The 23,297-nt window shown below is 32.0% G+C and overlaps 1 protein-coding gene across 4 annotated transcripts in view; it reads left to right on the top strand.

Annotated features, from left to right (window-relative positions):
* The window catches only part of Snrk (SNF related kinase), a 196,611-nt gene that overhangs the window by 145,391 nt on the left and 27,923 nt on the right, over window positions 1–23,297 (top strand). For all 4 annotated transcript variants that reach the window (XM_075369915.1, XM_075369913.1, XM_075369914.1 and 1 more), the window contains 4 exons: window positions 922–1,120; window positions 6,521–6,810; window positions 13,789–13,898; window positions 18,124–18,265. In XM_075369915.1, the coding sequence (XP_075226030.1) occupies window positions 929–1,120; window positions 6,521–6,810; window positions 13,789–13,898; window positions 18,124–18,265 (734 nt within the window). In that variant the 5' untranslated portion in view covers window positions 922–928. The remainder of the gene's footprint in view (window positions 1–921; window positions 1,121–6,520; window positions 6,811–13,788; window positions 13,899–18,123; window positions 18,266–23,297) is intronic.

Here is a 23,297-nt window from a genome sequence, read left to right as displayed (position 1 = left end):
TACAGCAATCATGTTATAATATCCAGCTATTGTATTGTATTCCTGGTTTCATTTTGATATCTTACATAATAGATCTGTAAAGTATAAGTGACTTTCTTTGCATAAAAAAAGCAGCGTACCAAAAACTTATTAGCCAACTTCTACACTAAACCATGCAAGAATGAAAGAAGTGTGTGATTAATTAAAAAGGTAGTAGTCCCTTTCACCAAAGGGTGATGAAATAAAGCAAACAAAAAACAGTCCTATCTAAGGTCCCTACAGGAAGTGGGCAGCCATTCATATTAGTGGTTCCCAAACTTTTCTGAGTCATGGCACCCTTTTTCAATTAAAATTTTCCCATTATGCCCTACCCTAAGTAAAAGTATGACTACTTGTAAGTAAGCGATAAAAATAAATAAAACTCGTGTATCTTCATTATGGTTTTACTTTATTAACATTAAATTAATAATTATAAATTCTTGGTTCAATTAATTATTAAGCTTTTACAATATTTCACAGCGTCCCTGTGAAAAGGCCGTGGCGCACAGTTTGGGAATCACTGATTCAGACCATAATACCTCAGGAAAATAAAATATTTATATTAATATTATATTGCACTGTGAACTTGCATCAGACACTGAAAAATATACTGCTACAAATCGCTTATCCTTCTTTTACAAAATATCCATCATGTCCAATTTTAACCAAGGAAACTCTCATCAGTCTCCAGAATTATATGTCGAGTAAAAATATCAATTTGAACTATACCAGTTAGTCAGACCGATGACTGAAGATTGCATAAAATAAAATCTTTTTAAATACAGCATTGAATTTATTTAGAATAATTAAGATTCTTTTTTGCAGCCACAAATATAGTCTACTGTCTGAAAATCTATTAACAAGTTTATCAAATTATCATTTTTTTTTCCATTTTTTTTATAGATACAGAATGTATCGTGGTCGAGGTGGGTCTTATGATGGAAAGATTGCTGGATTGTATGATCTTGAGACTACGCTTGGACGTGGACACTTCGCTGTTGTTAAGTTGGCTCGACATGTATTCACTGGTGAAAAAGTTGCAGTTAAAGTTATTGATAAAAGCAAACTGGATGATGTATCCAGAGCTCACCTTTTTCAAGAAGTTTGTAGAAATTTATTCCTTAAATCTGATTTTTTTTTTTTTAAATCCAAAATTGTACTTACTAATTAATTGTTTTTTTAATGAATTAATATCAAGTTTGTACAAGTTTTGTACAAATTAACAATGTTGAACTAAGAATTTCAGTTTTGATAAAAAGTTTCTTGTTATTGATATCATATTGATTATAATTTCCTATAATAATGTTTCCTATAATTATGTAGTATTTTATAAGTTAGAAAAACAATAGTGCAATACTGCTAGAATGATATATTGGTAAATCGTTATTGGATAGTGTTTTAACTCTGGCATTTAACTTCATAAATAAAATGGTGGAGATTATTTGGAATAAATGTATAATGGTAACCATGTGAGGTACGATGCTCTTGAATTTATGTATAAAGAATAAAATAGAGATTAATATTATCATAAACCTGCAACAGATATAACATTTATTTATCTTTACAATAAATAGAAACCTCTATGTCATAATGGTAGCATTTGGCTCTTGGAGAAGTTTCTGGATTTAAATATCAGACAAGCTTTGAATTCTTTCATACAGAACAGAATTCATCTTGTCAACAAAAAAAAGTGAAGATGTTGTAACTAGTTGTCAACATCTAACTGGAAGCATAAATAAATAAGTAAATAATACTGAAAACCTTATTTTTACTTCTCATTCATCTATTAAAAACATAATAATTAATGAAGATTTCATTAAAAGTACAGGATGTACAAAGAATTTAATAGGTTTTAACCTTGATAGGTATTGAGTCACAATAAAATTAAAAAATTAATTTTACAGTGTTTCCTTTCAAGAGTTCAATGTGAGTGCTGATAGATGTTTGATAGGACAAACTGATAGAAAAGTTTGTCCTGTACTTAACCAGCATGTCTGGAGTAATGGATCCATCATTCCTCTTTCTCAAAGTCATTCCTCTCTCTCATTGCCTCTATCATTCCCATATTCATTTCATATTGTTTAATGTGGCATTCCTTATTTTTTCTGTTCTGTTAATGTTGGTGGTTGTCTTTTGTTAAATGATAGTTGGGAGTTTTTGCCTTTTAAGACCTTTATTTCACGATTTGGATCATTTCATCTTTATATTTAGGTCCATCTTGTCAGACTTGATTTCTTGGATCCTTTTCTTTAGTTGGTAATCTAGAAGTTGTTTAATGAGTTGTGTATTGGGTAGTCTGCAGAGGTGGCTGAAAAAGGCAACTCCTTTTTCACATTGTGTCAGTTATCGATTCATTTTTTTTGTATAACTTTGTTTGGGATTATCCACCATTTACCATAAAGTGGTGGACAGTGTAGTAGTGGATATGATGTTTGAATTTTATGGTAGGTCTTATTATTATTCTGTCTATTGTTCAAAGTTTGTTGCTGGTTGATTTAGTGTTTTATGTACATGTGTATGTACGTGGTTTCTGGTTTAGCGACTTTTTGTGTTGATTGATAGAAACTTCTTTTTACATGTGGCCAGATAATTCTTTGGCTTTGTTTCAGTTTAGTTATGCAATCTCCTATTGATGGTTTCTTGTTGAGATTCCACGTGATTATTTTGTCTGTGATATTTAAATTTCTATCTTGTTACTATTGTTTAGTGGGAGGGCTTGGAGTTATTGTTTAAAAGTGGGCATTAGATCTGTTTTTTCAAATGATATTTGTAATATTATTTTTGCTGCCATTTCTTGATGGGTTTGTACTTTGTTACCTCTTTCAGTTTGTTGGATAGCAGCTAAGTCATTTGCAAAGGTGAGGCAGTTTAGTTTGATTTCTTCTCCAATCTTAATTTTGGTTGGGCATTTCCTGTTCCAATTTCTCATAATCTTCTTGAAAGCACAGATGAAAAGTAGGAGAGATTATCCATCTCCTTAGAGAAGCCCAATCTTAATCTCAAATTTCTCTGATAGTTCTCACTTGGTTTTGGTGTTCTTAAGGATGATTTTGATTAGGTTAATCAGTTTGTTATGAAGGCCAGATTCTTCTAATATTTTTATTAAGGTCCCTATGGATGTAATCATTTGCCTTTTTGAAGTCGACAAATGTAATCATTAGACTCTTTGACCTGGTCTTCAGATGTTGATCAGGACAGCCTGATCTGAACCTTCCTGCTTCCTGCTCTAAACCTTCCTTGGTATTCATAGAGTTCCTGATCCAGTTGGTCTTGATTGCAGGGTAATAGGATCATGGAGAAAATTTTGTAGGTTGCATCCAGAAGGGATATTCCTCTATAGTTGTTTGGATCCATTTTGTTGCCTTTCTTATGAAAGGGATGATTGATTGCTGTGTTCCAACGACGAGGCTTTTCGGTATTCCAAATATTGATGAGGTGTTTAACAGAATCATGGTTTCATTTGTGTTCTTCGAGAATTCTGCCATGATCTGATAACTGATGCCTTATAATTTATAAGCGAGTTTGTAACTGATTGTATTTCTTCATAAAATGGTGGGGTGACATTTTAAAATTGAAATTTTGTTTACTAGATTCTTGGTTAATCAAAACTTTTGGTTAATCAAAAGTTTTGGAAATAGTCGGCTAATATCTTTGCATTTTCTTCTTTGTTATGGGTAATATTCCCATTTTTATCTTTTAGCATGAGAATTAGTGGGGTATGTTTAGTGAGGTGTTTAAATGTTCTTTAGTGTAGCCTCTTATATTATTTTGTTTAAATATTTCTTCTATTTGGGCTACTACTCGTTTATGGTGATCTTATGTCTTAAGAGGCTTCTTGGTGGGCATTTGATAACTCTTCTTGGAACTCTTTAATTCTTCTTTGTTGATTTTTTAGTGGTACTTTATGTCTTCTTGATTACTTTGTTGCATTCTTCATTCCACTACTGGTATTTCTTTCTTCTTTTTATTGGGGCTAGTTCTTTTAATTTTGGAGATTTCGTTTGGTTTATTGATGAGTTTAGTTTCTATTATTTATTAGTTGGGTGGGATCGTATTTTCTCTGATTAATTTTATCCTTGGATTTAGGTTTACCTTTGGGAGTTAGTACAATATTTATTTCGGAGATATAATGATCTGAGTCGATGTCCACTTTTCTGAGAACCTTTACATAATAGATCTCTATTTAGTAACTATGTCACAGTACTTTTGTTGTTGACCAATTTGTGCATGAAGACTCCTAATATAATTGTTATATGGTTGGCTGGTATGTTGTTCATTAACTGATTAAGTTCTTCCCAAAAATGTTTCTCTCTGTTCCTTCTCAGGTTTGATTTTTATAATTGGTTGGGCCATGTACATTTATGATTGTATTTGTTTTGCTCATACAATTGAGGGTGAGGGTTGCTGTTCTTAGTGTTGTTGAGTTAACATCTTCGATTGAATTAATGATGTCTATCTTTACTGTAAATCCATTCCAAATTTTGGCCATTCTTCATGACTTGTTTCTTTGTGGTCCTTTGTAGATTCGATCTCCTCCTGATTTGATCTGTATTTCTAACTTCTTTGAGGATGATGATTCAAAATGCCAGTGAGAGCCTTTAATTTTCCCACCGTCAACAGGGAGTTTATGAATAATGTGGTGAAGAAGGAGAAATTATTTCTTTTGTTAAAATTTAATTTATTCTTGAGATCTTTTTTTTTCTTTGTTTGTTGGTTAGTAGGTTTAAATTGAGGATTTCCAGACACTCTAATATGTTGTTATCAAGTGACAACCACCATCTCCTCTGATCCTCTGAGTATCTGAGCACCATCTCCTCTGGTCTCTGACCTTGTTCGATCCAGCTGATGGATTCTTCTTAATAGATCTTACCATGTTTTACTCTCAGGTTGTCAACTGAGTAACTGGATGAGTCCAATTGGAGTTTCAATTCTGGATATGATCAAGAAAGGTGATTATGAAGGGTGATATGCGTCTGTAACTGGCCTGATTTGATGTAGTTCACCAATTAGAATCTCCAGTTTTTTATTGGTTATCCAGACACACCACATGGAGACTCAATCTGAATTTTGTATTCAAGTTGTTTAGTTGTAGAAAAATTTTAAATCTGGATTTGAATTAATGCCTCCACAAGCTCCTTTATAAAACTCCAAAGGAAAAAAATTACATGGAGTCATACCAGATGACCTTGGAGACTACCATAAACAAGCTTTGTCATTGGATCCTTGCCAACCAATCCAGTGGTTAGTGGAAAACTCCATCACACTACTGATGTGCAGAGTCATGCCAGTAAGGTGATGCACCATCTTGTGGCCAAATAAAATTCTTTGGTCCATTTGGCAGTTTAGAAAGGAGCTAAGTATACCATATAACCAATTAAGCAAATCCAGTTATGCTTCCTTAACAAAAAAGAACAACCTGAAACATGTTGTTGAAAAACATTTCCACAGAAAACATTTAGTTTGGAGAGTCAGTTTAGCATTGCAAGAGTTTTTGGGGATTTTCTGACCTTGATTACAGACATTTTGTGAGTTAACTTTTCCACTAAGATGAAATATCAACTCATCATCACTATACACAAGATGAACAAGAAGTCATTTTCATGTTGTAACATTTCAGTTGCAAAGTCAGCTTCACAGCGTAGTTGTTAGGCTTCAGAGCTTGTAACAGCTGTAAATGGTATGGGTGCATGTGAAAACATTTCCTTAAAACATTCCAGTTATCACCAGCATTGCTATTTTGTGTTTGATCTTCCTAAAAGAGTTTTGAAACTAAGCAGGAAAGACTCCCTGACAGGTTGACATTTTCTTCAGACACACTTGGTTATTTCAAACTATTTTTTTTTTTTTTACAGATAAGTAATCATTTCAAACTGATTATCCATTGATGAATTTTATTGTAAGTAGGAGAATCACAATAAAACTTTCTATAAGTTGAACTGGTGGTTACAGATTCACATTTAGCAACTGCAACACAAAAAAGGTTTGTACAGTAATCTCCATCCTTGCTAGTGGCACTGTCAAGTGAAAAGATAGGGTATCAAACTATAACCATATGCACAACTAAAACTGTTCTTTTTGCTCTTTGATTCTAGACTTAATTCAATACTGTACACCTCATCCAAGAGATATAACCCCCAATATCCTTTTTTGAACATTCTGTATATTTATAAATACTGATAAATATTTTTAATGTGTTCAATTATTATTGCAACTTGCATCCAAAAAAATAATATTTGCTGCGTTTTTGTTAGTTCACATTAATCATCACATCTGTATTCTAGTACAGTAAGTTTGAAATTAAAAACTATCTCACTAAACCAAAAAACAGCAGTCGGCAACTTCAAATCTAGCACTGCTCTTTAACTATTCTTTGAAATGCTATATTTGACTTAGGTATTCGCCTAAGAGCGATCAGCAAATATTACTCATTTTTTAATTTCTATAGTTTGCAAATTTTAAGCCCTATAACATTAATTACTTTCTGTTTTTTTTTTCTTTTTAGGTTCGCTGTATGAAATTGGTACAGCACCCAAATGTTGTCAGACTTTATGAAGTTATAGATACTCAGACAAAGCTCTATTTGATCCTCGAATTGGGTGATGGTGGAGATCTGTATGATTATATAATGCGACACGAATCTGGGCTCAGTGAGTCAGTCGCTAGAGATTATTTTCGTCAGATTGTAAGAGCTATTTCGTATTGCCATAGGTTACATGTTGTTCATCGGGACCTCAAACCTGAAAATGTAGTTTTCTTTGAAAGATTAGGAATTGTAAAATTAACTGATTTTGGGTATGTATTAATTATACTTATAATAATGTATTCTTTTATGGTTATAGTATTATTTTTGTCTATTTTTCATTATATTCAAAAATTGTAAGTTATTGATCTGATGAAAACTGATTTTAAAATCCCCGGTATGTACATATAAACACATCTGGAGGGATATTAATGTGAACTTGTGGGAAGGAAATGGATGCTCCAGCTGTCTCAGCATTCACGTCTCTGGTCAGTAGGGACATGTCTGAGCAAGAGATTCCATCATTGGTTGCCAACATATTGTGAAGTTTCTCATGAATGAGGGCTTCAAGTCCTTCAAAATTTTGATTAAACTGCGTGCACATTTGAGGTTATAATATCAACTACCCAAGCCTAGATTGCGCCAGCAAATTTAAAGGAAGCTGTAGAAATGAGAATCAAATAGGCATTCAAGGACAAGTGTGATGAATGACAATAATCAGTCGATCTGTGGCCTGCTTGAGGACCATCGGCATCGTATAGTTGATGCAGTTACTTTGAAAGTGAGTATTAGTTATGAATGTGCCCATTCCAGTATCACAAAGCACCTTGGGTTCTGTAACATCTGAGATGGGTTCCAAGACTTTTGTCCAAGATCAGAAAAATTTGCCAAAGGCTTCTGAGTTGATTTTGAAAGGAGGAAAATAATTTTTTTGCAGGAATAGTTACATGTGACAAAACATGAATCTATCATTACTCCCAAATTAAAATCAGCTGCTATGGATTGGCATAGGAATGAAGAGCCTTGCCTGTAAAGTTAAAATGTGTTGTTTCTGCAATAAAACTCCTCACAACTCTCTTTTGGACTGGAAATGTATATCGCATGTCAATTTTTTGCTCGAATTTCACGCAGTGATTGCTGTGCTGTAATGCCAGCACTTGGACTAATTGAAAGCCACCTAAAGGAATAAGACTGCTCTCTTAGACGAAGGCACCATCAGCCAATAACAGATGTGATTCTCTTCACAACAATGCTAGGCCTTTAGGTCTATAACTATTAGACCTATGATAAACTGGATGAAATTTACTGGAAACCTTGAAACCTTCCCATACAGTCCACATTTATCTTCCTGTGATTTCTTTTTATTTTTGGTCCATTGAATGTGATACTTGGAGAACATAGATTCCAGAACAGTGAACTAGAAGAGTTTGTGCATAATTGGCTTGTTCTATGCCCTCAAACTTTTTATGAAGAAGTGAAGCAAAAGCTCCTCACATATTGGGAAAAATATTAGAACTTCAGGGAGGCTATGTTGAAAAGCAATAAATATGTTTTATATTTTCGTTGTATACTAATAAATAAAAACAAAAGTACAATTTATATTTGACTTCATACATCTAGTAAGGCAAGTTTTCAGAACCAAGAAAGAAACTAACAGATGAATCATCTTACACCAGAGCTTACATAAAAGTGCCCTAATTTTTTGAATTAAAATAATTAATATTTTATTTTTTTTTAAAAACTGAATGTAATTGGTTCATTCATTTTTTTTATTGTATGTTTTGATGATTAGAATTATCTTTTCCATTTCAGTACCTATGGTTGACAATAATTTATCTATTTGGTTGATTTTCAGGAACCAGTTTTTCTGTACAATCAAAAATAAAGTGTGATTAAATTTTAAGTTCAGGTGTCATAGTAATTTAAACTTTGATTTTCCAAAGTTGTGCTATTAATCTTTCTTTAATTCTTCAAAATGAAGTTCAACATACATACTTTCAGTTTTAGTATGTCAGTTATTTAATACACAAGGCATATTCATAAATTAAGGGCTGTCGGCTTATATTTAAATATTAGTGGGTCTGAACACAGTTTGACACATGTAGGGCCATCTATTGGTAATTTACAAAACCACTGCAGTTATTGTTTTAATTTTTTAGTTTTTTGCCTGCTGGTGAATGCAGTCTAAATGTCCATGACAATCGTTTCTCCCACCAGTTGTGACGTGCGTGCTATGATTCAATTTTTGTGTGCAAAAGGACCTTCAGCTGCTGATATTCATCGGGAGTTGTGTCTAGTGTATGGACCTACAGTAATGAGTGAAGGAAAGGTAGACAATGGTGTCAAGGCTTTAAAAATGGCCTCACAAATATGCATAATGAAGAGTGGAGTGGCAGGCCCAGTATTCAGACTGATGAAATTGTTGAACAAGTGAACAGAAAACTGTGATGTGATCGGCGATTGATTAGTGCTCTGGGTGATGAATTTCCGCATGTTGTACACACTTCTATCTGCATGATAGTCACAGAAAAGCTGGGATATCAGATTGTATGTAAGGTGGGTACAAAAATGCTCATCAACCAACACAAAGAGCAAAGAATGTGCAGTTGATGAGCATTTTTGGACCACTAACGACAAGATGGAGATGATTTGTTTTCTGATATTGTTATGAGCAACAAGATGTGGATATCCTACAACAAATCAGAATTGAAACAAGTCAATGCAGTGGCACCATTCAAGTTTCCCAAATTCGAAAAAGTTTAAGCAGTCTCCATACTGTTTAAGGGGTCATTTTGGTTGATTTTGTGGAATTTAGATTAACAATTACAGCTGTTGTGTATTACAAAACGCTCACCAAACTGAGACGTGCAACCCAAAATTGACGACATGGGAAACTGTCGTCTGGCATAATCCTCCTTCATGACAACGTGCGTCCTCCTCACACCGCTGCCTTAATCTAGAAGAAGATTCAAGATTTTCGTTGGGAAACTTTTGACCACCCTCCATGTAGTCCTGACCTTGCATCTAGCGACTACTTCTTCTTGCATTTGAAAAAGTGGCTTGGTGGACAACGATTTGAAAGTAACAAGGAACTCAAGACTGCCTTTGTTAACTGGTTCAATTCCCAGGTGGCGAATGTCTATGCAGAGGGGTTAAAGAAACTGGTGCAGCATTACGAAAAGTGCTTAGAATTGACTGGCGATTATGTGAAAAAGTGAAGTATATATATGTAGTAAACTAAAACTGTAATTAAAAACCTTTTTTCACGAGTTAATTTTTTTTAATGACCAAATAGCCCTTACTTTATGAATATGCCTCGTATTTTAATGCAATACTGGTAACGTTCAGGGTACTGGTAACAGCTTTCTCATATAATTCTTTAATATCATTCATATTTTATGGAATCCAAATAATAGAATATTTATATAAAACAATTTAATAAAGTAGTGTAGCTTATTCTGTAAAATCTTTCTTCCAACTTGTGTATTATGGTATTCTTTCAGTTTATGGTATATTTTTCTAACAGTTTACAATCATAAGATAAATTTGTAATTACCTCATTGTGAGTATTTCAGAATTTAAAATCACAAAAAGTAAATGCAAGTAAAATAATTAAATTAATGCACTATAGAAAGCATACACATTGTTCAGGTGTTTTATTTTAGTGAATTGCTTTATCTTGTATTGTTATATTATTTGTGTCTATTACATTACTTTTTTTATTACTGGTATACATAAATTATTTTATTTACGATATAATTTATCATTCACAGTTGTAGGATGTGTGTTTTGAAGTGGTTCCAAAATTCAACAATTTTATGAAAACAGTAATATACAGCACAATATAATAGATGTAGACAAATATATAATATACAACAGTAAAGAAATTCAGTACTATAAAATCTGGCACATACTTACAGAACAACTGTTTTAATTTGTTTTATTGTACCAGTAAATTGTTTTGTAGTAATTTAAAATGTAGATTTACTCACCATGAGAAAATTTGACCGTTTTAGTCAATGATATTGGAAAACCTATTTCTGAAAACATCATTGTAAAGTACTTGTAGTATAGTTCTTATATCAATTAAAAAAATTATTTTATTTTTTCATAATGAAAAAATGGTGAATGTCAATGAATATTTGAAGAGGAGAATTTTTTTTAATTCACATAATCTTACATTTAATAAAAACAAAACCCAAACTATTTTATTTCATTCGAAAGATGAGAAACTAGAATTTTTTAATTTTTTTCTTCATCTGTCAATTACCAAATTTTTGATCTTGCAGATTGATATTACTTTATCATGTAATCATCACATCTGCTCTTTGGTCTGTAAATTTGACAGCACTAATTTCTAGATTGCTCTAAACAATTAATAAGAATTCACTGGTAACTATGTAATGTATAAATATATTCTTTTACTTTATTGAGTTGTTTTCTGAATCAGTTCTCCCAGTAATTTCAAACTTTTTACTGCAGATTATAGAACATAGTTAGGAAATTAAAAGACAGATTATTAGAATACTGGATCATAGATATCGGTGTTCTTTGGTGGTTGGGTTTCAATTAACCACACATCTTAGGAACGGTCAATGTGAGACTTTACAAGACTACGCTTCATTTGCATTCATACATATCATCCTCATTCATCCTCTGAAGTAATACTTTATGGTGGTTCTGGAGCCTAAACAGAAAAAGAAAAGAAAGGCCTCTACCATATAGGACAAATTTCAATCACCTGGTCTTCTCTCCTCCCTCTCTCTTCTATCCATATTCACGTGTCTAATCTGTCTTAAAAAAAATAATAAAATAAAAAATATATAACTGTTTATAGAACAGTTTCTAAACTTTACTTGTACAGTAATGTAATCATAATTCTCTGGAGAATCTAATTTAAAATTAGATAGTTTGAAAGTACAGCAGAGCATGCTAGTATAATTAAATATAAGTGATCAAAAAATTAGGAGAATTTTTAATTTTGCACACTGTCTTTTTGATTTAGTTCATCATTTTCCCATGTGATGGTAGCACTGTCTATAATGTATATCAATATTTTCCCCCCATATTAGACTCATAGTCAAATTAGGTAGCCGAGAAATTGACATATTTTATTATGAGTGGCGATATATTTTGTTTGAAACTGATACAACAAAGTATTTACATTAAATTTTTTGTTAAAAAAGAAATAAAGTGAAGTGAAGTGATGAAGATGTTAGAGATGACTTTGGCGAGGATGTTATGTTTTGAGAAGGATTGATGACACAAAGGGTTCATTAGTTGTTGTATAAATGGTTTCAAGAAGGCCATGAAGACATTGAAGACGACAAAAGCATTGGACGTCCTAATACAACAGCAACCCGTGAATATAACAACATTGTGATCAATAATTGGCAAATCGCTATTAAAAAAGTTTGCTAGAGTTGGAAGTTTCTTATGGCTCATGTGAAACAATTTTGACTGACATTTTGGGTATGAACCAAATAGCAGAAAAATTTGTTCCAAAATTGTTGAATTTCCAACAAATGCAACATTGCAGAACACTCATTAGCTGACATTGCTCATCTCAGAATTACTTAAACTTGTCATAAATGTGATGAGATGTGTGATATGATATTGAAGGAAAGTTTCAATCATGTTGATGAAAGCTTCCTAAAGAACCACAATGAAAAACACACCAAGTTCAACAAATGTTATGATTCTTCTTACCTGTTTTTTTTATTAGGAATACACTAACACATTAGGAATAACATGATTTTGCTGTAGTCAGACTGTGCTTGCATAGTAGTTTTATGGCACTCACATGAGGTGTTCCAAAGAAAACAATGCTTGGATTTTGCACCATGATAACACTCCAGCTCATACTTCATTATTAGCTCATGATTATTTAACCAAAATAACACGACAGCTTCTGTATTCTCTAGGTGTAGTGCTCTTTCACTTTTTCTTGTTTCCGATTAGTCAGAGAACATTGAAAGGACAACTATTTACAATGATAGATGAAATAAATAAAAAATTACTAAGTGAACTTAGGACTGTATCAAAATATGGATTATAAAAATATATTTCCACAAATTTTTAGGTGATTGGAAGAAACATTGATGTAAGTATGTCGCATTTCTGGTGGACTACTTTAAAGAGGACAATATCAATATAAAAGAATAAGAAAATCCTTTTTGATAAAAATTAAAATTTTCTTTTTTTTACCACAGTGTATATAACAAATTAACTTAAGCATCAAGTTTAAAATATTAACGAATCAATTTAAAAACTCTTAATTGAATTTTCATGAGGAAAAGAGATGGTTATGAATTTTCTATTTATAAATGATTCTTTCACAGGAAAGTTATTAGTGTATTTAATAATTTAGACTCTAATAATTTTTCATATAATGTGTAATATTAGTTAATGAAAATTTGTTTTTTTATTTTGTATAAGTAGCAATTGGTACTTAAGTTGGTTAAGAATTGACCATAAATTTTAGGAGTAGCATTACTAGAAGTAAAATAGTTTTGTTTTTTCATAATTATTCTTTTCATCATAATCTTCTTAATGTTAACTTAATTCTTTTCTTCTCGCATAATTCACATTTTTTCACATTTATTTGCTTTAATATTCATTCAATTAATTGGATTCCGTAGAACTCATATTAGAACTAAATGCAGATTTGAAAATGAATACATATTCCTGAAGATAAGTGAGAAGGTAGATATGACTTGAAAGGTTAACTTTATGAAAATGAAACTGTGTGGTAGGACAATGAAAACAAAGGTAATATTTGATAAAACATGACCCTGGGTAGAAATTCAGCCCAGGATATTGGTAATAGCTATATTGATGTAATTTTTTGTATTAGAGAATTGCATTAAATCATGATTAAGAAAAAATTGTTTTTAATGAGTATAGTAGTTACATTTTTACTTCTGTCAAAAATTATTCCAAAAAGGATCATTCGTAGTGTTAATTTAAGCAATAAATAAACAAATGTAGAACATTGATGTATAAAATCAACAATTGAAAAAATCAGATTTTTTCAAAGTATGTTATTTAAATATTCTAAAGCACACCTTGTCATAAGGGCAGTGCATTTTAATAAAAGATCTGCCTCAGAACAGATAACCATAAGATTATGTATATACGTTTGAAGATTAAAATTTATTAATTTCTCTCTCTCTCTCTTTCTAAGATACATACCTTTTTTTTTTTTACGAAGAGTTGAATTAGGCTTGTTTTACTTTTTACTTTTTTAGTTTCAGTAACCGTTTCAATCCTGGTCAAAAGCTAGAGACATCTTGTGGTTCCTTGGCATATTCTGCTCCAGAAATACTTTTAGGAGACTCGTATGACGCTCCTGCTGTTGGTGTGTAACTTATTTAATTTTATATAATTTATTGTTTGTTCAGTTTTAACTCAATATAGAACTGTTTGTTGAGTTTTAAGTCATACTTATTGCAAGCAGTGAATTATCTTAAGTCATTTTTTGATTATAAAGACTAATGATAATTATTAAATTTAAAAACATATTAGCGTATTTCATAACAAAAAACCGTCCATCTTTAAATTCTTGTATTAGCAATCAATCAGCTACAGAATACTCCTTTACATCTATTTGTTAAGTATTTTTAAAAAATATTTTTCAGTTTATCATTTAAATAATTTTCTACACAAGAAATAAAACATCACAGCTGTCTGGAATATAGATAGGTAATATACAGAGTGATTCCATGTAGTGTTATCGGCACTTTCTGAGCTCATTCTACTGGTGAAAATAATGAAAAAAATGCATAAACATGAGTCCGGAAACACTCTGTTAGCGACTTACAGCTATTGAAAGTTTTTACCCTGATTCCTGGGCAGAGAGTGAAATAAAACCATTCTGAAATTCTAGGAACCTAAGTTAAGAGTAAACTTGATATATTCTTATAGTTTTTAACTTGAAAAATTGAATAGAGCAGATTCCAAAACCATATCTCCATTAGTTTTCATAATATCTGACTTAAAAAACAAAAAAATTAGTTGTCTAAAAACAAGTTTTTTTTTTTACATTTGTATACAAAAACTTTGTTAAATGACTAATAAATGTGCAAAATTTGTTATCAAAACTTGTAAAGAACTTAATTCTGAAAATAATTATGTAAAATAGTTCAATAAAAAACAAATTCAAGTTCAAGAAATTTGATTTTATTAATAACTCTTACCATATGAAAACGAAGGGATTATACATACAAATTTCCTACAAAGTTCAATAATACAAAAATAGTATTGTATTAACGATAAAAATAAAATTAAAAAATTAATAAAATAAAAAACCAGTACTGTTTTGTTATTCAATAAAATTTAAATATCTTTCTTGAATTTACTCTCAAATTGAAAATTTGAGAAATTATGATTTTGTCAATTGGAACACAAATAGAAATCAAAGCTGGCCAACAATGCATTTTATGTTGTGTCATCAGTGCATTGGATGTTCTGCATTATTGCTGTGAATTGTTGTCAGTGTAGTTTAATTGTATACATGTTTCTTTTAATTGCTGTCATACGGCAACAGTGCCTTTGTTAACTGCGACTGAGGAAACACACTGACATGGTATTTATCTTGGGGGTGAAAATGCAACTGCTACTGCAGCTGTAGAATATCAAAAACATTTCCTAACTGCAGAGTTCCATATTCTAAAGCAGTTAGTGGAACATTCCATACACTACAAGAAATGGGTACATTTCCCAGCATTTTAGTACTCACCATGACTGATCTGCCCATCATGATGTTGATATTCATAAAATCATTATCAAGGTTATTCAACACAATTCAGTTGTTAGTACATGAAACATTTTCCAGCAGTTCAGAGTTTAGTACATGAAACATTTTCCAGCAGTTCAGAGTTTCCAGTCTATGTGGAGGAAACTTCAAAGCAAAAAGTTGTATCCTTAGTGTAATCAATGAGTACAAGATCTTCAATCAAGTTATCCTATTCTTCATTTGCAACATTGCAACTGGTTGAATATGAACCACCAATTGTACAGGTTCATTTTAGATAACTTTCCCCAGTAAACTGATGAGGCTCAGTTTACTCAGGATGGCATCCTTCACAACAAACACACTTGGGCAGAAGGCATCTACACACAACAGTAGAACGTAATTTCCAACACCAATGTAACATCAATGTGTGGTGTGGTATAGTTTACGATCAGCTAATTGGACCATTCATTCTTCGAGGACATCTAAATTCCAACATTTACTTGGAATTCCTTAAGGAACAATTGCCGCTGCTATTAGAAGATATTCCACTAGCATCCAGATACCGCATGTATTTTCTACATGACGGTGTGTCTTGCCACTTCTCAGGTGCCATATCTGCATACTTAAATGAGCAATTTCCAGAGTGATGGGATTGACCATGGCAAGCCACACTCCTAGCCACCAAGGTCACCTGATCTAACACCATTCGATTTTTGCATGTGGAATTGGTTGAAAATATTGTGTACATATACAATTGTTCATATACATGAAGAGTCTGTTGCTTATATTACAGATGCTATAGTACAATTTAAGAAAAGTCAAGCAGAATTGCAGAGTGCATTTATTGGTCAGTTAATGAAGTTTTTTTATTACAAATGTAAAAAAAAAATTATTTTCATCAGATATTGTGAAAACTACTGGAGATAAATATAGGTTCTGGAACCTAATTTATTCAATTTATTAGGTCAAAAATAATAAGAAAGCAAAAAAGTTACCTCTTAATTTATGTTCTTAGAATTTCAGTATGGTTTTGTTTCACTCTTTGCCTAGGAATCAGGGTGAATTCTTTTGCTAGCCATAACTTGCTAACAGTGTGTTTCTGGACCCATGTTTATGTAAACCTTTTTGATAATTTTCGCTAGTTGATGAGCTCAGAAAGTGTGCTGGTAACACTACATGAATCACCCCGTGTATAAATAAATATTTAAAAATTTGAATCTTAATATCTGAATACCTACCTAGGTAGGAAGTAATCCATTAGAAAATATTTAATCTCAATTTCTCTTGACATTATAATTGTGGAAAATCTTTGTTGCCAGTAATAGAATACCCTTCAGTATATTATATTCCTTATCATATGTTGTAGTTAACACAAGTGCAGCTTATGAAAGAACATCATAATAAATTTATGCTCAGTAATAGCCATTCCTAGTGACAAAGTTCATCAAGAGGACATCAGACTAATTTCAAAAAAAATGGTAGCATTACCAAATTCAGACAGGTTTATGCTTATACTTACATAGTTATTTTTTCTTTCATTGATAATGAGTTATGGCTACTTTTACATTTGAAGGGCTATGTAAAACCTATTTTTCATTGTCCATAAGAATTCAATGATGACTTTACATCACTTTTTTCTGTAAAGCATAAATAATTGATTTTTGTGTTCTTCTGGTATATGTGACGCCCTACATTCTCAAATCTTTTAATGTTAACACTAGTAAACAATTTAACTAAGAATTGCTCAAAATCATTTAAGAGAAATCAATCCCCATGATCTCTTGGTGAATCAGCAATGTATTTTTTATTTCATAACATGCTTCTTCAAATTGTCATTGATGATAAATGATTGTCCAAAACTCTGCATTTTATATATATATATTTTTTCACTACCATTCTTTTTCCTTTCCTTGGCTCCATCATACTAATACTATTTATAGCAATTGTTTGCCATTGAGTTATGATCAGTTTAACCTTTTAACCATTCAGAAAATATACCATTACCTGACTAAAAAGTCAGTGATGCGTCATTGTCTTAGACATTTTTAAACATAAGTTGGACAAAAATTTGCCCATGTAGCAAGTGATTAGACTGTATACAACTAATGTAACCAGTAGAAAAAAATAAACTTTGTGTTCCATTCCTTTGTAAAAGAAATTATCAAAGAGTTATTTTAAAAACAATTTTTTTTGGTATCTGAAGATATACTTCATACAGTTATCATTGTTATACATAATTGTAAATTTTGCCTGTATTTGAGTATGTATTAACTTATATTTTATTTTAAATAAATTTGTAGTTTCATGATAATGTATATAAATTCTTAAAAGTTCTATAAAAAAAAATTTTTTTTTACAAAATTTAATTGAATTTGTTTTTTTATTTATTTTTTTAATAATCCATAACTTTTAGTTTATCAAATTAGTAAAGGAGTTATGTGTGAAAGAGAAGCAGTTATTGAAATTTTAAAAGTCAGTATTTGCTTGAACATTGGTACTACATTAGGTTATGTGATGTTAATGAAATTTAATAACTTTAATCTTATGTTCCACTGTATTATAATAAATTTAATTCTTAATTTATTTCATAAATTTTAGAATTTAAAGTGTTTTGTTTTTATAATTGTTAAATTCTGTTTTATTTTTAATTTGTATGAATTATTTGTAATTTATATTTAGTTGTACTGTCATTTAGGAGAATCTCCTTCTTGCATTCTTTGAGAATGTTCAATCCTTATTTGTTTTTTATCCTTTTTATATTCGTGCTTTTGAGAATTATAGTTTGTAATTTTTAAATGGCAACTAATTGTATTTACATATAATGGTGAATCGTACATTTTATTTACAGATGTGTGGTCATTGGGCGTAATATTGTACATGCTGGTTTGTGGGCAGGCTCCATTCCAAGAAGCAAATGACAGTGAAACGTTAACAATGATTATGGATTGTAAATACTCAGTTCCTTCACATGTCTCTGAACCTTGTAGAAGGTAAATTAAAAATACATTGAGCCTTTCTTTTGTTGAAGTAATAAATTTATTTTAATATTAGAAATGTATCCTAATTTTTTTTTCATTCCTACAAAAAAATATGTTTGATGGTCCATTTAATTCCAGTTGAATCAATTATCCATCATCTTTATTGTTTTTTGAAATAGACTTAAGACATTGATTGTAACCTTATATATTGTAAGATTATAATATTAAGATGCAAGATTAAACATTATTTGAAAATGAGTATTTTAAAAAAAGTCATTTGGATCTATACTAAAAGTTCTGGATTGATACTTTTTTTTATTTATCTTCTGATGATGCTTAAAACTCTCATTATGGCAAATTGTAGCATAAATACAAAAAGTTAGAATGGCGGAAATTTTATTTTCAAATTTCATTTGCTGTTAGTTCATCCCCTATTTTTATAATTTAATTTGAATTTTAAAATGGTTTTTCAACAGGTCTTAAGGTCTAAGTAAAGTTTTCTTCAAAACTGAGTAATGTATGCATCAAATTTTAGTATTATATCAAATTAAAAATGTATAAATTTATGGGCATTCCTTTTTACAATTGAGTTCTTTCATCTCCTTACATTTTTGCCATTAAAATTTCAGCTTTTAAAAAATAGATAAAACTAATTAAAAAAAAAATAAATTTTATTTTTTGCTATTTAGGAAACTAGAATTAGCATAATTTAATCAGTAATTTCATCCCATACTGGGTAACAAGGACCCTGGATCATTAGATCTGAGGCAATTGAGTAATTTCATTTGTGTATTTGAAATAACTCCGAAGAATTCCTGAGGTGTGTTGATTTTACAGAAACATTAAAAAATTTGTTCCATTATATTTTTTCCACAGTTGTATATTTTTGCCAACCTTGATAAAGTTTTTCAAATTGGAAAACTATACTATAACAATATGAAACACAACTCTAACCAAGATGGAAACTATCTTGCCGATGGATGGCTCTATGTAGTGAGTCTCAAATGATGTCCTCTGGGCACCTAGATGAACCCAGTTACATTTAGCTCCAACCTCTGTATGCATGGGCTCTGCAAAGGTGGTCCTGTATTTCCCTAGTACTCATAGTCCTCAAATTAATCTTAAGATGGTTGGTGGTCTTTGTAAAAAAAATAACCAGTATTAGTCTTGATGTCAAAGATCTTTTTTGAGGATAAGCTGTGTTCTTTGTTATAATCTTATTTTTTTTGTTCATTGTTGTCTGACAAGGATAATATTGCTAAAGAAAGTAATAATTTAAATGGTGACATATCACATCTACAATATACAAACATTAGATTTGTAATTCTTCACAATAATCAGAAAGGTGGCTCCTCCCTTAATAAGGTCTCACCTTTCCTGATCAATATGGTAGTAACAGGTTCTAGTTGTTACTAGAACAACTGCATTAACTACCAGGAGTAAGAAAAATGTGCTGACTGTGATGGATCACATTTAGCTCCCTCACAAGGTTTCCCAACCTTTAAATAAGAGAAGGCAATTCTCAAGTTTCATACTGAGCAGATGCTATCTTTCCCTCCCATACAAAAGAATGTAAAGAGACGCTGAACTCCTGGAACCTGATTAAACCAGACATCTCTTTTGCCACCACTATATCTAGACAAGCCCCTGCAAATGTAGTTAATCAACCGTACAGATCCTGCAGTGAATTTCAACAGCTTGTTTAGGTATTACCTCATCAAATTGCTTTGCTTACAGCCACTATATCAGAACTAACTAAGAGTACAGTTAAGAAGGGTATTTTAGGTAGAAAGACCGACACTGATTTACCTAGAACCACTTCAGTCAGTTTACTACCAAATAAAATTCCTGCTGCACTAACTAAGCAGCAAACAACCAAGATCCCTATGAAGGGATCTATTAAAAAATTGTTGCTGATATGGAATTCCCAGCCTCCCATGCTTCAAAATCCTACCACCATCTCATGGTCGCTTCACGAATATGTTGGTAGATGAAGTGCCCGTAGAACCAAAGCATTTCCTAAAAGTTACAAACACGAAAAAGAAAAACCAGATAATATTTGATGAATAATCTGCATGCAGAGTTTTATATATAACAAGAAAAAAATAATTTTTATGGGTACAGATATTATTCATTGGAATGTTTTTGCGGTCTTTGTTCTCTCCATGAGGATATCAAAATCCTACAAAAAGAAGAAAGACCATTGATGTTGTGTCTGCAAGAGATGCGACCATCAAACTGATTGTAGAGAATGTGAAGGTGTAGCTATCTTTCTTAAGGAAGACATATTACCCACTTGGATTCAGCTGGCTACAAGCATCCCTGCAATAAAGGTATTGGCACCGTTTAAAATTAATATCTGGAACTTGTATGCTTCCTTCAAATCCCAGTGTCAGTAAAGATGATTGGTCCAATCTGTTATCACAGATTCCTTTGCTGTCTTAATAATTACACATTTCTTTGCCGTCCTCATCACTATTCGTGGAGCTCGTCATCATGTTCTTCTCGAGGTACTATAATTGATTGACTGAGGCAGAACTTGGATCTTTGCTTGTTTAACAATGAGTCGTACAAATTTATGCCAATTTCAACAGGTACATTTTCGTGTATCGATATGTCCTTGTGTTCAGCATCCCTACTTCCACATCTTACCTGGATGGCGTATGTCCAAGAACTTCTTTGGAAGCGATCTTAGGCCAGTGGGTATCTCAGTCGCTAATAGTAATTTGCCTCAAAGCCTGCCACACAGATGGGTTATTAAAAGCAGATTGGATAAGATACAGAGATCCTTTTGACCAATATGACAGAAGAGGTGGTGTGATCCAACAACTAGCCATGTTTACAAACCAGATATTCAATAATGCAAATGAATTAAACCCTTTTAGCACCTGGGAAACTAAGGTGGCCTGTTGTTCCTCAGTTGGAAGAAGACTGCAGTAATTTACTAAGGGATTATCGCAGGGATTTACATAATTTCAGTCGAAGGCCTACAACAGAATTGCTCTGCACCTTCCAGAATGTAAGAGCTGTATTAGTTCAGTGTTTCAGTCTACTACACGAAAATCATGGCTCAAATATATCGATACCATTTCTCAGACAACTCCATCATCGGTTGTTTGGAGAAAGGTTCGTATCATGTGTGGATCAGGACAGTCTCCACTTCCGATTGGACTGGAAAACAACGGCATCCTTGTCACTTTGGCAATTGACTTGGCAAACATATTTAGAAATACATTTATATCGGTTTTCCTTACATCCTCATATTGTCATCTGGAGTTTATGAGGTATAAGTTGCTGGTAGAAAGTATCCCATTTGTTATTGGAAACTTGCAAAATTAATTAAACATGCTTTTTCTTTTGACAAACTAAGTTATGCCTTGAATAATTCCTATGAGATTTCCCCTGGAAATTATATTATCAGGCTTACTATATTAAATCACCTTTTGGATACTACATTAGGACATCTTTTTTCTATTTGCGATAAAATTTTTTATGACCTGGTGACTCCAGATTCTTGGTAGAAGCATTGGTGATTCCTGACTGAAACCTGGTAAGGTAAATCATGTCCCTCAAGTTATTGTTCTATCCCCTTGACCAGTACTCTGTACAAGATCCCCGCATCTTAATATCAAGAATAGCCTGAGATTTACTGCTCTGCTAGGCATCAAAGCTCAGTGTGTTTACTTAGCTCTAAATATACAATTACCTCCAGTTCTTACTATTACTCAATGTTGTTAACCCCTTGACGGTTTTAATTTAAGGCCTTATTAACTGCATATAGCTCCAGCACAAAAACACTGATGATGCTGGGATCATACATATTTGAGAAGGCCAAACATGTATGTTCTACTGCCAACCACAGACAAGCAACAGAATTATCATGTTTAAAGCTGTCAGTATAAACTACAGCATCAGGATTGATGCTATTTACAATATTTTTCTCATAAGATAACCAGATTTGTGTACTTTCTATAATACCGACAAAAACTAAAGCAGCAATTTACAAGAGAAAACCGTCAAGGGGTTAACAACATTGAGTAATAGTAAGAACTGGAGGTAATTGTATATTTAGAGCTAAGTAAACACACTGAGCTTTGATGCCTAGCAGAGCAGTAAATCTCAGGCTATTCTTGATATTAAGATGCGGCCTTAAATTAACGAGTGCCTTGCAGGTGATTAGTGACATACGAGGTCTGTAAATAAAGTAATGAGACTAATTTTTTCGCAGCCAAAGTGGCAACACTGTAAAGTTACTAGTAAAACATATGGTTATGTGAACAGCTGATATATATTAGGTATTAATATTTTTATTCTGTTGTTGCCACATGAGATATAAACAAACATTTCGTGAAATGAGTTTTTGTTGTGCGTTAGAAAAATGAGTGATACTAATTATGAGCTATATTGTGCAATCAAGTTTTGTGTTAAAATCGGTAAGAATAGTACTGAAACTTTTTCAAAATTGAAAAGGGCATATGGTGATGACACTCTGTCATGAGCCCAAGTTTCTAGTTGGTTTAAAGCATTTTCAGATGGCTGGGAATCAGTTGTGGACGATACATGCTCTGGAAGACCATTAACGTCTAAAAGTGATAACAATTTTGAGCAAATCATATACTTGATACAATAAGACTGGCTTAACTGTAAGAATTATTGCAGAACAATTGAATTTGAACCATACCACAATCCGTCAAATTTTGACAAACGAATTGGACATGAAAGAAGTTTGTGCAAAGTTGGTCCCAACAAAGCTTACTGTTGAACAGAGAAACAACAGGGTAAAGTGTGCCGCGATCTTCTAGGGTGAATTGAAACTGATCCTGATTTTCTAGTGATTACCAGTGATGAATCTTGGATATTTGAGTATGACCCATAAACAAAATGCCAGGGCAAAAAGTGGCACACTTCAAATTTACCATATCCCAAAAAAGCAAAAATGAGCAAATCAAAACTCTGTTAATTTGTTTCTTCGATAGTCCATAAGAAGTTTTTGAATACAGGATAGACTGTAAATCAATGTGTTTACTGAGAAATTCTTGAAAGA

This window comes from Lycorma delicatula, chromosome 6 (assembly GCF_047948215.1).
Source record: "Lycorma delicatula isolate Av1 chromosome 6, ASM4794821v1, whole genome shotgun sequence".
Taxonomy (NCBI): domain Eukaryota; kingdom Metazoa; phylum Arthropoda; class Insecta; order Hemiptera; family Fulgoridae; genus Lycorma; species Lycorma delicatula.
The sequence above is the reverse complement of the archived record's forward strand: the minus strand, read 5'-3'. Positions and strand labels throughout refer to the sequence as shown.